The sequence below is a fragment of the Mobula hypostoma genome, chromosome 24 (assembly GCF_963921235.1).
Source record: "Mobula hypostoma chromosome 24, sMobHyp1.1, whole genome shotgun sequence".
Taxonomy (NCBI): Eukaryota; Metazoa; Chordata; class Chondrichthyes; order Myliobatiformes; family Myliobatidae; genus Mobula; species Mobula hypostoma.
Window position 1 is genome coordinate 27,363,234 of NC_086120.1, and position 15,571 is coordinate 27,378,804.

General features: G+C 39.4%; 1 protein-coding gene across 2 annotated transcripts in view; it reads right to left on the minus strand.

Moving 5' to 3' along the window:
• The window catches only part of upf1 (UPF1 RNA helicase and ATPase), a 57,753-nt gene that overhangs the window by 29,199 nt on the left and 12,983 nt on the right, over positions 1–15,571 (minus strand). For both annotated transcript variants that reach the window (XM_063032410.1, XM_063032409.1), the window contains exons 2-3: positions 2,698–2,840; positions 1,144–1,233 (exon numbers count right to left, since the gene is read on the minus strand). In XM_063032410.1, the coding sequence (XP_062888480.1) occupies positions 1,144–1,233; positions 2,698–2,840 (233 nt within the window). The remainder of the gene's footprint in view (positions 1–1,143; positions 1,234–2,697; positions 2,841–15,571) is intronic.

Sequence of the window (15,571 nt, forward strand, 5' to 3'; positions counted from 1 at the left end):
TGAATAAGATTTGTTTATTATTAATACTTTATTTTTTTTCTCCTATATTATGTATTGCATGTAACTGCTGCTACTAAGTTAACAAATTTCATGTCACATGCTGGAGATAATGGACCTGATTTTGATGAGCAATATTTAATAAAACTCTGAAGCCTCGAAGTTGCTTGGACACAAACTTAGTACAGAGATTTAATCTCATGAATTATTTACTCAATGCTGTAAGCATCCCACAACAGCAAGTTTGCCAACTCCAAGGCATATAGAATAAAGCTAAACTTATTTATATCCTTTCATTACAATTTTGAAAAATCCTTCAAGAAGGAAGTTGATCATTCTTAGTTTAGTTCTCCTCCTCCACTGTCCTATCAGTCACTGCTCCCACAGCTGATATGACAGCATACACTCCCCTCACCATCTGCCACACAATCACCATCACCCAACACCTTGAAGCAATGCAGCAATACCAGTGATCTATATTAGATTAACCATTAAATGCTAATGTCTTAATTTCATGACACTTTAGCTGTCAAATGAAAATATTAAAATAAAGGAATGCTTTTGTGAACAAACCAAATTGTGGATGGATTTTTTTTATTGTAATCAAAAGATAAATAAATTTAGCTTTATTCCATTCTATGTACCTTGGAGTTGCCAAACAAGCTGCAGTGGGATGCTTACAGCATTGATTAACACTTTGTTCAGTATAAATATTTAGTATATAAAAAATAAGTCACATAGGAAGCAGAACTTTAAAATGTCAAAATGCAAACAGTGTACTCATTATACATGATCGTAAAAGGCAAGCTTGCCACAATAAGATAAAACATAGAATGGTTAAATCCAGGGGAAATTAGTTGATGCTACTGTACAAAATGCCTCATTAATTCTGTTTTTCACTGGCATGACAGCAATCTACCTATATAAATTCCAACAGATGGGTGTGACTAATTTAGCTTTAGTAGTTGGGACCAACCAGTAAACAGCAATTCCCTACTCCTACAGGATAGTCAAACCTCAAACCATTGAGTTAGGCCTGAATTCAAACCACTGACTCAAACTCAAGAGTTGCTCAATGTGCCAAGTGGACTAACATTTCCTTCGGAAACCAGTTCAAGTTGTTTAAAAACAAAACTCCCAACTCACCTGCCAGAAGTGTTTCCACGGCCATTACAGAACCATTTCTTGCTGGTATTGCAATAAACTACACAGGCTGGATCATGAATCCCACAGTAACTGAAAACAAAAGAATAAATGAAATTAACTGTGTTCAAAAGATCTATAATTATAAGGGTCCGCACATTTCTGAATGATTAAAAAAAATCTGAAGAGGATTGGGTGCTTGTGTGGAAGAGGAAACTGGAGGCACATGGTCACCTCATTAATTTAGAAGCCAACAAGGAAACATTTTGTTAAAACTGCTCATTTAAACAGCTTTCTCCCCACTCAACCAATGAGCCTGATGTATTAGGATTAACTTCTGCTTAAGAATTAGTTCAGGGGAATGCTTTCTTGTTTAGGGCAGTGGAGTTCTTTATTCTTCTAATATCACAATCTCTACACAGATTGGAAAAATATACTAATAACATACCAGATATGAAGTTTATACCCAGCAAAATATTATATTCAGACAAACTTAGAAAATCACACAATTTAGCTGTTACAACAACAGGACATTTATTGAATGCATCCAATAGAATCAACAGACCACTTTTCATCTGGAGTTGGTTAAATCCTAGAGGGAGAGTCACATACTGGGCTACACCCCGTAGGGAATTTGACTATAAATACAAACTGGTTACTTTGACCTCACGTAGTTATAAGTGAAGGTACAGCATGTACCAAGGTGTTCCTTTAGAAACACTGCAGGTGACTGATGCATGAAATTCAGAAACAAATTGACAAATTTGTGTAGTAACCTCTTGCCAAGTTCAAACCTTAAAGCAGATTATAGGTATAGAGGGACCACAGTGCAAATTTCTAAATTTGTTTTGATGAAACTTCATCTAGATTCAACTAAAGCCCTTCAGCAATTAAAAACTAGAATTTAAAATTCTTTTGTAATAAAAATAATCACATTCATTGTTAATTTCTTAACAAACTATCCAAACATCCAAGTGCACATTAACCTATTTTCTTGGTGCTAGCCAGGAGAAGATATGGCAATAAGCCAGGGGTTCCTTATGATTAACCAGTCTGTGGACCCAGGTTGGGAACCCCAGTACTAAGTTGAGTGTTCAACAAACTGCAAATGCAAAATGACAAACCATAAATTAGGTTCAGAATTCGCAAAGTAAATGACTGTTTCACAGTAGATGATTACATGGAATGGAGCAGGGTAAACAAGGAATTAGTTTGAGCTTCCATGGTCAGATTGCAGTTGGCATTACTAAAATTATGGATATGATCTGTGGGATGTATCAGGACATTACATTGATCAGGAAAATTAATTAATAGTTTGTAACTACCTTGACTTCTCTGAAGTTTAGTCAAAGCCTCCTAACAAAATGCTCAGAATTGCCTGACTGACTAGAGGATAAAAGGCTCATTTTCATCCAACACCACAAAATGAATTAAACAATTTATGGCATCTACATGCTGAACTATGCAAAGTAGAGGTCAATTAGCAGATTCATTCTGTCTCAGTGCATAATTCTACCAAATGTTTAAATTATTAACAGAAGAATCAGATTATGGCACCTGCAGGCATGCAGAGGCAGATCCTTGGTGTAGTATGTATCCTCTTCATCCTCTTCAAAGTTCAGTTCTGGTAATAACTGACTTGCTTTGGCGACTGCATCATCAACAGCTCCATTTTGGAGAACACCATCTGGTCCATTCACCTGAGTGAAGATGAAGAATCATTATCAAAATACAATCTATAGGCCAAAGGGTTTTCATTCACAATGATCAATGAGGAAAATGAAAATGAAAATGAAATTTGCTTCTATTTTACATGTAACTTGTTTCATGTTGTAGTCACCTCTCCAGTCAGGATGTTTCCACAGCACAAAAGTGAGCCCGATTATTGTTCGGTACAGTTTCTTTAACTATTCCACCACATTTGACTAAGTCAGAAATAGGAAATGGTTCCAGTGAGATGGCTGGCAAACCAGCAGTGTATATACAATCTCAAGTCCTTCAAGAACATGCCAGCAACAGGTACTTGGACAACTGTCATCACCCTTACAATCAAAACAAGTGCACAGCTCATCAGAACAAGATGGAAAATTGCCAGTCAGAAACTGCACTCCCTAACTATAACATAAATGCATTTAACTAACAATCTCTATTAATCTGAAACCTTTTACATCATTGACTGAAAGCAATCAATGTTCAAATTAATTTGAGAAAATAGAGATGATCACCCAAATAGTCACTAGTTTCTCACATAAGAGTGCCTGCTTTAGGTCTCTGCAATTCACAACAGAATGAAGGTTCTTCGAAACCAAGTTAAAACAATACAAGTTAATAAGTCCAGGTAAATCAGAAATATACCTTTTGGGGCATTTAAGAACAAAATTTATTCTGCATAAGTAAACAACACATGCCTAAATGTCTGCCTGATCACAAGAAGCTCTCTGCAGTAACTGAACTCCCTTCTCAGTCAGACCACATGGTTGTTATGACAACCATTACTGATGCAACGGAACTCTCACAAAATTCTGACAGCTTTTCATTTGCTCTGAGTTAATGAACCAACTGGTAATTTATAAGATATAATGGTGTGTACCAGTAACTATATACTTGCAAGTTCTTCACAGAAATAATTTTAAAATGCCCCAGTCATTAATGAAAATAATTATCCCAATTTCTCTGTCATGGCACCATGGTTTAGAAGTACAAAAATATCTGGTCATTCACAAAAGTTTCCTCCCCTTAGCCAATACTAGTGTCCTTGGCAACAATCTATTGCCAACTGAACAAATAATCAAGTTGTACAAAGTACAACTGGTAGTTCAAGCATTCTGCACCACCTTTCAAAGCCGTATATGGAGTCTCAAAGTCCAGCAGAAATAAGGCCTATTTCTACTAGTACTCTAGTTAAAAACAAGTTCTAAGAATGAGAAGTTAGAAAAGCTGTCCTAACACTGCCAAAGAGCAGATGGCACCTAAAAGATAGTTTTCAGTTTTCCAGATGTTTTGTCATATTATTTTAAATGACTAACAATGACTTCCATCAGAAAGCAAAAATAGTCTAGAGACAGAAAAAAGGAACAGAAAATGCTAGAATAAATCTATCAGATAGGACAAAAACATAGTACAGGCCCTTCAGACCACAATGTTTTGCTGACCTTTAAACTAACTCCAAGATCAATCTAACTCTTCCATTTCACATAAACCACCACCATTTTTTTTCATCTATGCGCCTATCTGAGTCTCTTAAATGCTAATGTATCTACTTTTACCACCAACCCTGGCAGTGCATTCAATGCATTCACCACTGTGTAAAAACAATCTGACAACCCCAACCATACGTTCCTCCTTTCACCTTAAAATTATGCCCTTTTATATTAGCCATTACCACCTTGTGAAAAAGGTTCTGGCTATCCACTCTATCAATGCCTCTTATCATCTTACACACCTCTATCAAGTCATCTCTCATCCACCTTTACTTCAAAGAGAAAAGCTCTTGCTCACTCAACCTTCACCCAATAAGACACGCTCTGTAATCCAGGCAGCATCCTGGTAAAACTCCTCTGCACCCTAAAGCATCCACATCCTTCCTATAATACCGGGGTTCCCAAACTTTATGCATGGACCAATGTCATTAAGCAAGGGGTTCTTGGACCCCAAGCTGGGAATCCCTGCTAATTAAACAACCAAATAAAAACTTGTTTGCTTGCTATCTAGGGTGATCATGCCATATTAAGTACATAGAGGTAGTAAAAAGAAAACAGTGCAGAATATAGTGCAGCAGCAGCAGAGAAAGAGCAGTGCAGGTAAACAAATGAAGTGTAATGGTCACACCAGGAACAAATAGGTTAGTTATTACTTGGGAGGGTGTGAGCTGTGAGGATTAGAGATCTAGAACAAGTACATCAATAAAAGTTGCACAAAACTATCAAGGCCAAAACCAAATCACACACAAGGGTTTATTTTTAGAGGGATAGAAAAGTGGCAAGTTAGCTACATCTGTTTTGAACTTTGGTAATGTATGCCAAATAGTTTTGGTTGTCACGGTACAAAAATATGGAGCCAGTGGAGAGTGGACAGATACCAGAAAAGAAAGTATATGCATATCCTGGAATTGATTAACAGACTGAGTCTCTTCTGTGGAGGAAAGGCTGAAGGGCATCTGACATATTAGGAGTGTGAAGCTTTTGGTAAAATGGATGCAAGGTGAATGCTTTCACTCGTGGGGAATAAGCTAATTATCAACCATCAATTTAAGACAGTCATTCAGAAATCCAGTAAGAAATTCAGAAGAAACTTCTTCACCCAAAGAATAGTGAGAAAGTAGAATGCATGTCACTACTACAGGTAGCGGTTGAGGTCAACAGTAGAGATGCAATTTAAGCATCTCCATTAGCACTCAGGATGTTTCCTAGGAATTAAATGTTAATGGAGTTCACTGCAATGCTCCAAGCGATTTGCTGATTACCAAAAACAATTCCTAAATATTCCATTTCTGTTGTGTTATAATCTCTTGAGGTTAGATTTACAGCTTGGCACCTAGCAATACGCCAAAACCCAACACATTTTGCACGTTAACCTCATTTAGCATTGGAAAGGATGGTCCTTTGAAACTCATGGCACTCATCCTCAGTGATCACCACCATCTCAATCAATACAGCATCTGTTACAACTTTAAGATTAACGCCAGTGCAAAAACAGGCAAACTACAACACAATTTTTCAAACAAAAGCAGCCAGAAACAATAGGGGCAATGTGGCTGAAAGCAGAATCGATGTCACAAAAGAGCTTGCATACCAGAACTAGTATCACATGAACTCCGGGATATTTACTACAGATTAATACAAAACAGTATCTGAACACATTGCATAGTAATATCTAGCTGTTTGAGGAATTATTTGACAGAGACTTCAATCCTTAGATGACACAAGAATACAGTAACTAAATGCACCAAGCTCAACATATTCTTAATACTTGTAGCACTGAAAAGCAAACTATCCAAGCATTTTTTTGCAAATTACAGAGCCACAGATCTAAAAGCGACAACCAGATAATCTAATTTAGTTATGCAGACTGGGTTAACAGTGTCACAATACTTGAACTGTGTCACCTTCAGCTGGGCAGCACTCCTTCAGAGTCACATCAGATTTAGAGCTTGACCATAACTCTACAACAGTGCAACAGTGCAACTATTAAACAGTACGTTCTTGTGTTCATAATTGCAAGCCCTTTCTCAATTAAAGGTAAAATATTGCCAGAGGGTTTACTGAGATCTTCAAAAGACCTAGGTTTACACTGAAAAATAACAAACGTTGCCGGTCTGTTAAAGGCAAAGTGCCATAACAAGCTCCTGTCAAATAAAACAGAAAAAACTCTGGTAAGGCAGCACTTGGCAGAAAGAAGAATCTGACTTAAAAGTTTCAAGTTAATGTCCTCTCTGAAGCTTTCTTTCTTTAAAGATGCTGTTGAGAATGAGTACTTCAGCAGCATGGATTATAAACTGGCAAGAAATAAAAAGTTTGAATAATAGGCATTTCAAAGTTGCTGGTGAACGCAGCAGGCCAGGCAGCATCTCTGTTGCTTGAATTTCCAGCATCTGCAGAATTCCTCGTGCTTGCGTTTTTAAATAATAGGCATTGCTAGGATTATATATGAGCTGATTTTCAATATACAAATGGACAGTGGAGGTTATTTGGTGGAGATAATGAGGTTCACACTAATAGCATGACTAGCATTGGGTAAACAATGGAAGGGATGTGGCGCACAACAACCTTTTTTGAATTTCAGAGTCCTCTGGATTTGACAGAACAGACAATACGATACAAGCTTTATAAATGAGTACATGTACAATATTTGCAATTTTTATACAAAATAGGCTCCAGTAAAGCTGCTATGATTCAGGTACCAAACAGGGATTAAAAATAGATAGAGACAGACATTCCAATTCTGCAATTTGATGTTATCAAGAGGACATTGCCTACCCATCCCATCCCAAAACAAACATTGAAGATACCCAAATCTAGTCAAAGCATTCCCAGATACTTAGCTTGTTCCAACAGCTATACTTTTAGGCCTAAATATTACTATCATGCACATAGTATACCACCTCCTACTATCATTACTCATTTTGTCCTCATATTAAGCAAATACAAGGCCTTTAGATCCACATTACAGTTCCAATAGCTGATGTTTCTACAAGATAGCCGACAGGAACAAAGTTCATTGCAAAGAGGTGATCAAATCATTCAATCAAATCATCAAGCATACACCTGATTTTATGATATTGAGATCCGATACACCATACAATCAGCTACCTAGCAATATTGAATAAATGAACTTAAGATAATTGCTGGTTCTTGCTTTATGATTTATAGTTGTTGCTGAACAATATGATTCAGCCCATGCATTGCTTTTGACCTTGTATGATGCCTGTAGAGAGCTTGCATATTGTCCCAGTGACTTCATGGGTTTCTAATAAATGCTTTGGTTCCTCCTCAATCTCTTAATCCCAAAGATATATTGACAGATTAATCATTTCAGTATAGGGAGGATGTAAAATTAGATCAAAAGGGATTTGAGTCATGAGGGAATAAGCTACAGGGGAACAGGGAAACAAGGAGAGGCAATAGGACAAAATTGCAATGCTCTGCTGGGTACTACCCTGGGCTGAATGACCTCCATAAAAATGATTAGTGAATTTAACATAAATATAAACAATTGTACTAATAGTTTGATTTTTCACTCCTTGGCTTCCATTAAATATTATTTCCCATATTGCCATAATATACTATATGACTGAATACTTGGCATAGTAAATAATGAAAGCAATACCTGTGCCGTACCTCAGTAAGACCCCACTATTCCTGCTATTATCAGCACTGTACAAAGAAGATTTTTGTCAGCTTTAGTGCACTTTGTCCAATGTTGATAGGCAAGAATGCGTAATCAAACTCTTAAGCAGAAGACAGGAATCACCAAGCCAAACTATTATTTAAGGTACACAAACACAAGAGATTCTGCATATCTGGAAATCCACAGTAACACACAAAATGCTGCAGGAACTCAGCAGGTTAGGCAGCATATATGGAAATGATGCTATGCAGTGTTTCACGCCAAGATCCTTCTTCTGGACTGGAAAGGGGAAGGAGCCTGAATAAAAAGGTGGGGGGAGGGGAAGGAGGACCAGCTATAAGGTGATAAGTTAACGCAGGTGGGTGAGAAGAGACAGGGCTGGAGAAAATGGATGGGGAAAAAGGAAGAAAGGATGGGCACCAGAGGGAGGTGACAGACAGGTGAGGAGAAGATGCAAGGATTCAGAGTGGGGAATATAAGAGGGAAAAGGGAGATGGGAAGGAGAAATTGATATTCATGCAATCAGGTTGGAGGCTACCCAGAATAAGAGGTGTTGCTCCTCCACCGAGTGGCATCATCATGGCAAAAGAGAAGGCCATGTCGGAATGGGAGTGGGGATAGGAATAGGAATAGGAATTAAGATGGTTGGCCATTGGGAACATCAACTTCTGGTGATAGAGCAGAGGTGCTCGACCAAGCACTATTTACTACCCCCACCCCCAACTTCGTGCTTTCAGTAACAATTGCTCCCTCCATGATTTGCTTGTCCATTCATCCCTCCCCACTAACCTTCCTGCTGGCATACATCTCCACAAGCAAGAGAAATACTACAGCTGTCCATTCACCTCCTCCCTTACCTCCATTCAGGGCCCCAAACCGCCCTTCCAGGTGAGGCAACACTTCACCTGAAAATTTGTTGGGGTTGTCTATTCTATCCGGTGTTCTTGATATGGCCTCCTCTACATTGGTGAAACCAGACATAAGTTGGGGGACGACTTTATCAAGCACCTTCACTCCATCTGCCAAAAGCAGAATTTCTCAGTGGCCAACCACTTTAATTCCCATCCCTATTCTTGTTCAAGATGTCAGCTCATGACCTCCTCTTTAGCCACTCTCAGGATAGAGGAACAATACCCCAATCTGCCAAGGTGGCCACCAACTTGATCGCATGAACGCCAATTTTTCTTCCAGTATTGTTCCCCTCCTCTTCTATTCCCCATTCTGGCCTCTTACCTTTTCTTGTCTGCCATCACCTCCCTCTAGTGCCCCTGCTTCTTCCTTTTCTCCCATGATCCACTCTGCTCTATTACATTCCTTCTTCTCCAGCCCTTTACTTTTCTCACCCACCTGGCTTCACCTGTTACCTTGCAAATCCCCCTTCCCTCCTCCCACCTTTCTATTCTGGCACCTTCCCCCTTCCTTTCCAGTCCTGAAGAAAGGTGCAGCCCGAAACATCGACAGTTTATTCATTTCCATAGAAGCTGCCTGACCTGCTGAGCTCCTCCGTTTTGTGTACGCTACTTAAGTTACACAAGGCTTATTATAGATCTTAAAAAACAAGCTTGCAGCCAAATGGTAAAACCTGTAATACAATACGAGTAACAAGAACTACATTTTACTCTTCAGAACCTCTGCTACTTAACAACTTTAACATTGTGCTAGACCATGTAAAATGAGAATTGCGCAACAGTTCCAAGGGGTCAAATATAACCAATCTAAAAACCACAAAGCTATTAGATCATATAGCTGCTGTTCATTCAGTAACATCTTTAAGTATGAATGTCCAAAGGGCTCATTGATATAAAAGATAGATTCTAATATTGTAAAGAACTAACAGAAAATTGACTCTAGATAACAGAACATAGCGACTGTGATTCAATAGCTAGAGTTTCAATTTCTTTTGACCCACTGGTACTTTGACGTCATTGGAACTTGGCCAAGGCAAAGAGAAACGTTACTCTGAGGATCATTTGTAAAACTGCAGTGAGAAAGTTCATCCTTCAATTACTCTAACCGCTTCACAAGATTTTCAGAACTCACTGTTCAATCAAAATAAATTTAATGGGTTTATTTCTACAAACTGGAAACATAAAACATGGCTTTATTCCACAGTACCCACTATGTTCACACCTGCTATATGTGTCACTGTCTGTGGTCAGGATTTTGATTAGCGTCCTTCCATCTGTTCCTTCAAAGTGGCTTAGAGCATAAAGAATAGATGGATTATTTGATCTGGAATATGTTGTGATGGTATAACATGTTGATCACTATAAGTATACAATAAGGCCATGTGACAATTAGTCAGAATACAGTGCATGAAGATGTGGTCTGTAATGTAGTGCCCAGCTTCTGACTAAACACAACAGTCATCTTGTTTGGAGCCAAAACTGGCACCAGTTTTCTTCTTTCACCTGAAATGGCAAGCAGATTTTCATCTACCAGCTACTTAAAACAAAATTACCATTGACCAATTCAGTCAATCAAGACTCGAACACTAACTTTTAATGATCAAAACTTAGCATTCAAAGATCAAATGGTCAAAATTTCTTAAAATGTGAAGTTGTCAAGATATTTGCTCAAACTGAGAGAACATAAAACATTTCTTGTATTAAAGCCACAATATATACTCGAGACTTCATGCCCAATTTTTAAAAAAGGTCTGCCTTTCAAAGATCAAACAAGCGATAGGTAAAAAGCAAATATGATAAACTCATTAGCAGCAGTCCAGATGAAAAAACAACAATGCACTAAACTAGGAATCTTTTCAAATTTCTAGATTCAACAGGGGAACATGTTTAAATGTCTTCACAAAGGGTGTAGAACATCCATGAAAGGCAACAGATTGTAGTTCAGATAACAACTTTATTTTAACCAGACAAGAAAATTGTTATATGGAACTGAAGCAGGCTGATGGAGTTAAGATATACATCAGCAAAAACTGTGCCTTAGCAATCATGAACAGAAAGTGCACAAGGTTTATTTACATTCCAGAAGTCAAATGACTGAATAATTGGCGGCTTTGTGTTTTATTTGGTGGCACTAGGAAGTTTGTGACCCTGTAAAATTTTCTCTATTTCTGCATAAATATGACCCAACATGTGATCAGATCTTCGCACAAGTCCAAAAATTAGATAGAGAACTCAATTAAATAACAAAAAACATTATACTTGCTCATTTATTGAGGAAAAATTATCCAATATTACATGTATTTGTTGGGAAGAAGTATGTGAACCTCTGGGGTAATGTCTTCTACAAAAGCTATTTGGAGTCAGGTATTCCCATCAACGAGATGAGACTGGAGGTGTGGGTTGTCGAGGTGCCCTGCCCTATTTAAAAAAACACACAAAGTCAGGTAACTGAGAGAGCCTGCTCTTCTGAAGAAAGATATCTATGTGCACCATGTCTCAATCAAAATAACTTTAAGGACATAGGAAGAAGAATTGTAGAGACGCACCAAACTGGAAAAGGCTACAAAGGCATTTCCAAAGACCTGAGTGTTCATCAATCCACAGTAAGAGAAATTGTCTACAAATTGAGGAAACTCAGTACTGTTGCTACTCTCCCTAGGAGTGGGCATCCTGCAAGTATCACACCAAGAGCATAACATGTAATGCTAAATGAAGTGAAAAGAACCCAAGGGTAACAGCAAAAGACCTGCAGAAATCTCTAGAACTCGCTGAAGTCTCTGTTCATGTGTCAACTATAAGAAAAACACTGAACAAGAATGGTTTTCATGGAAGGACACCACGGAGGAAACCACTGCTCTCCCCAAAAAAAACATTGCTGTACATCAAGTTTATAAGAGACTACTGGATGTTCCATAACGCTTCTGGGCTATTGTTCAATGGACAGATGAGATAAAAGTTAAACTTTTTGGAAGAAATGCACTCTGCTATGTTTTGAGGAAAAAGGGCACTGCACACCAACACCAAAACCTCAACCCAACTGTGAAGCAAGGTAGAAGGAGCATCATGGTTTGGGGCTCCTTTGCTGCTTCAGGACCCGGACAGTTGAAGTAACAATGAATTCAAAATTGTATCAAGACATTTTACAGGAGAATGTCAGGGTAGCAGTCCATCACCTGAAGCTTAATAGAAGTTAGATAATGCAACAAGACAATCTGAAAAAAAAAGAGTAAATCAACAGAGTTTAAAAAGAAGAAAATTTGTGTTTTGTAATGGCTAGTCAAAGTCCTGGCTTTAATCCTATAGAAATGTTGTGGGAGGACCTGAAGCGAGCAGTTCATGCAAGGAAGCCAACCAACATCCCAGAATTTAAGCAGTTTTGTAAGGAGGATTGGCATAAAATTCCTCCAAGGCAATGTGCAGGACTGATCAACAGTTACCGGAAATGTTTGGTTGAAGTTATTGCCATACAAGGGAGTCACATCAGTTACTGAAAGCAAAGGTTCACATACTTTTTCTAAAAATTACATGAAATATTGCATCATTTTTCTCAGTAAATAAATGAACAAGTATAATGTTTTTGTGATATTTAATTATGTTTTCTTTACCTAGTTTTAGGACTTATGAGAAGATAGAACACAGAAATCTACAGCACATTACAGGTCCTTCAGCCCACAATGTTGTGCTGACCATGTAATCTACTCTAGAAACTGCCTAGAATTTCCCTAGTGCACAGCCCTCTATTTTTCTAAGCTCCATGTACCTATCTAGGAGACTCTTAGAAGACCCTATTGTATCCGTTTCCACCACCGCCACCCACCACTCCTCTGTGTGAAAAACTTACCCCTGACAACTGCCCCCCCGCCCGGTATCTATTTCCAAGCACCTTAAAACTATGCCCCTCGTGTTAGCCATTTCAGCCTTGGAAAAAAAGCCTCTAGCTATCCACACAATCAATGCTCCTCATCATCTTATACACCTCCATCAGGTCAACTGTCATCCTCCGTCGCTCCAACAAGAAAAGGCCAAGTTCACTCAACCTATTCTTATAAGGTACCATCCTGGCACCATCTTTGTAAATCTCCTCTGCACTCTCTCTATATATCCACATCCTTCCTATAATGAGGTAACCAGAACTGAACACAGTACTCCACGTGGGGTCTGACCAAGATCTTATATAGCTGTAACATTACCTCACGGCTCTTGAACTTAATCCAGGGATATCGACATAGACCCTAAGATCTCTCAGATCCTCCACACTACCAAGAGTCTTATCATTCATATTATATTCTGTCTTCAAATTTGACCTACCAAAATGAACCAACTCACACTTATCTGGGTTGAAGTCTATCTGCCACTTCTCAGCCCATTTCTGCATCCTATCAATGTTCCACTGTAACCTCTGACAACCCTCTAGACTACCCACAACACCCCCAACCCTTGTGTCATCAGCAAATTTACTAACAAGCCCCTCTACTTCTTCTTCCAGGTTAATAATAAAAATCACAATGAGGAGGGGTCCCAGAAAAAATCCCTGCAGAACACCACTGGTCACCGACCTCCATGTAGAATCCAAACCATCTACAACCACACTTTGCCTTCTGTGGGCAAGCCAATCTAGATCCACAAAAGCAAGGTCTCCTTGGATCCCATGCCTCCTTACTTTCTGAAGAAGGCTTGAATGGGGAACCGTATCAAATGCCTTAATGAAATCCATATACACTACATCCACTGCTCTACCTTCAACGTGCTTTGTTACATCCTCAAATAATTCAATTAGGCTCGTAAGGCATGACCTGCCCTTGACAAAGCCATGTTGACTATCCCTAATCAGATTACGTTTCACCAAATGCTCATAAATCCCACCTCTTGGGATCTTCTCCAACAACTTGCCCACCAATGAAGTCAGACTCACTGGTCTATAATTTCCTGGGCTATCTCTACTCCCTTTCTTGAACAAGGGAACAACATCTGAAACCCTCCAATCCTCCGGTACTTCCACCGTCCTTATTGATGACGCAAAGATCATCTCGAGACTCAGAAATCTCCTCCCTCACTTCCCACAGTCCCAGGGGTATATCTCATCTGGTCCCAGTGACTTATCCAACTTAATGCTTTTCAAAAGCTCCATCACATCCTCTTTCTTTGTCTATATGCCCAAGCATTTCAGTCCACTGTAGTCATCCGCACAATTGCCAAGTTCTTTTCCCCCAGTGAATACTGAAGCAAAGTATTCATTAAGTACCTCCAGTACCTCCTCTGACTCCATGCACAAATTTCCACTATGGCATCTTATTGGTTGCATTCTCATATGGCTCATCCTCTTGCTCATCACATACTTGTAGAATGCCTTGGGATTTTCCTTAATCCTGCTCATTAAGGCCTTCTCATGGCCTCTTCTGGCTTTCCTAAATCCATTCTTAAGCTCCTTCCTAGCAAACTTGTAATTTTCTAGAGCTCTAACAGTACCTAGTTTCTTGAATGTTTTGTAAGCATTTCTTTTATTCTTAACTGGATTTTCTACATCCTTTGTATACCATGGTTCTTTAATCCTACCACCCTTTCCCTGCCTCAATGGAACATACCAATGCAGAACTCCATGCAAATGTTCCCTGAACATGTGCCACATTTCTGCCGTGCATTTCCCTGAGAACATCTATTCCCGATTTATGCTCCTAAGTTCCTGCCTAATAGCATTATTTCCCCCACCCCAATTAAATGTTTCCCATATTGTCTGCTCCTATCCCTCTCCAGCGCTACGGTGAAGGAGATAACGAGTTGTGGTCACTACCTCCAAAATGCTCTCCCACCGAGAGACCTGACACCTGACCAGGTTCATTTGCAATACCAGATCAAGTACAGCCTCTCCTCTAGTTGGCTTATCAACATATGGTGTCAGGAAATCTTCCCGAGCAGATCTAAAAAACTCCACCCCATCCAAACCCCTTGCACTAAGGAGATGCCAATTAACTATTAGAAAAGTTAAAATCTCCCATCACAACACCCTATTATTATTGCACCGATCCAGAATCTGTCTCCCTGTCTGCTCCTCAATATCCCTGTTACTACTGGGGGATCTATAAAAACCACCCAGTAGAGTTACTGCCCCTTTCCTGTTTCTGACTTCCACTCACACTTGAGTAGACCATCCCTCCATGACTTCCTCCTTTTCTGCAGCCGTGACACTAAGCGTAATTAGCAATGCCATGCCCCCACCTCTTTTGCCTCCCTCTGTTCTTTTTGAAACATCTAAAGCCTGGCACACTCAGCAGCCTTTCCTGCTCCCGAGACATCCAAGTCTCTGTAATGGCCACAATGTCATAGTTTCACATATTGATCCACGCTCTAAGTTCGTCTGCCTTGTTTATGATACTCCTTGTATTAAAATAGACACATCTCAAACCATCAGGCTGAGAGCATCTTTGCTCTAACATCTGCCTATCCTTCCTTACAAACTCCCTACAAGCTGTCTCTACTTGTGCTCCAACCTCCCCATCCTCTGCCTCTTCACTTAGGTTCCCACCCCGCTGCATATCTAGTTTAAACCCTTCCCAACAGCATCAGCAAACCTCCCCACCAGGATATTGGACCCCCTCAGATTCAAGTGCAACCCACCCTTTTTGTACAGGTCACACCTGCCCCAATGATCCAAAAATCTGAATCCCTGTCCCCTGCTCCAA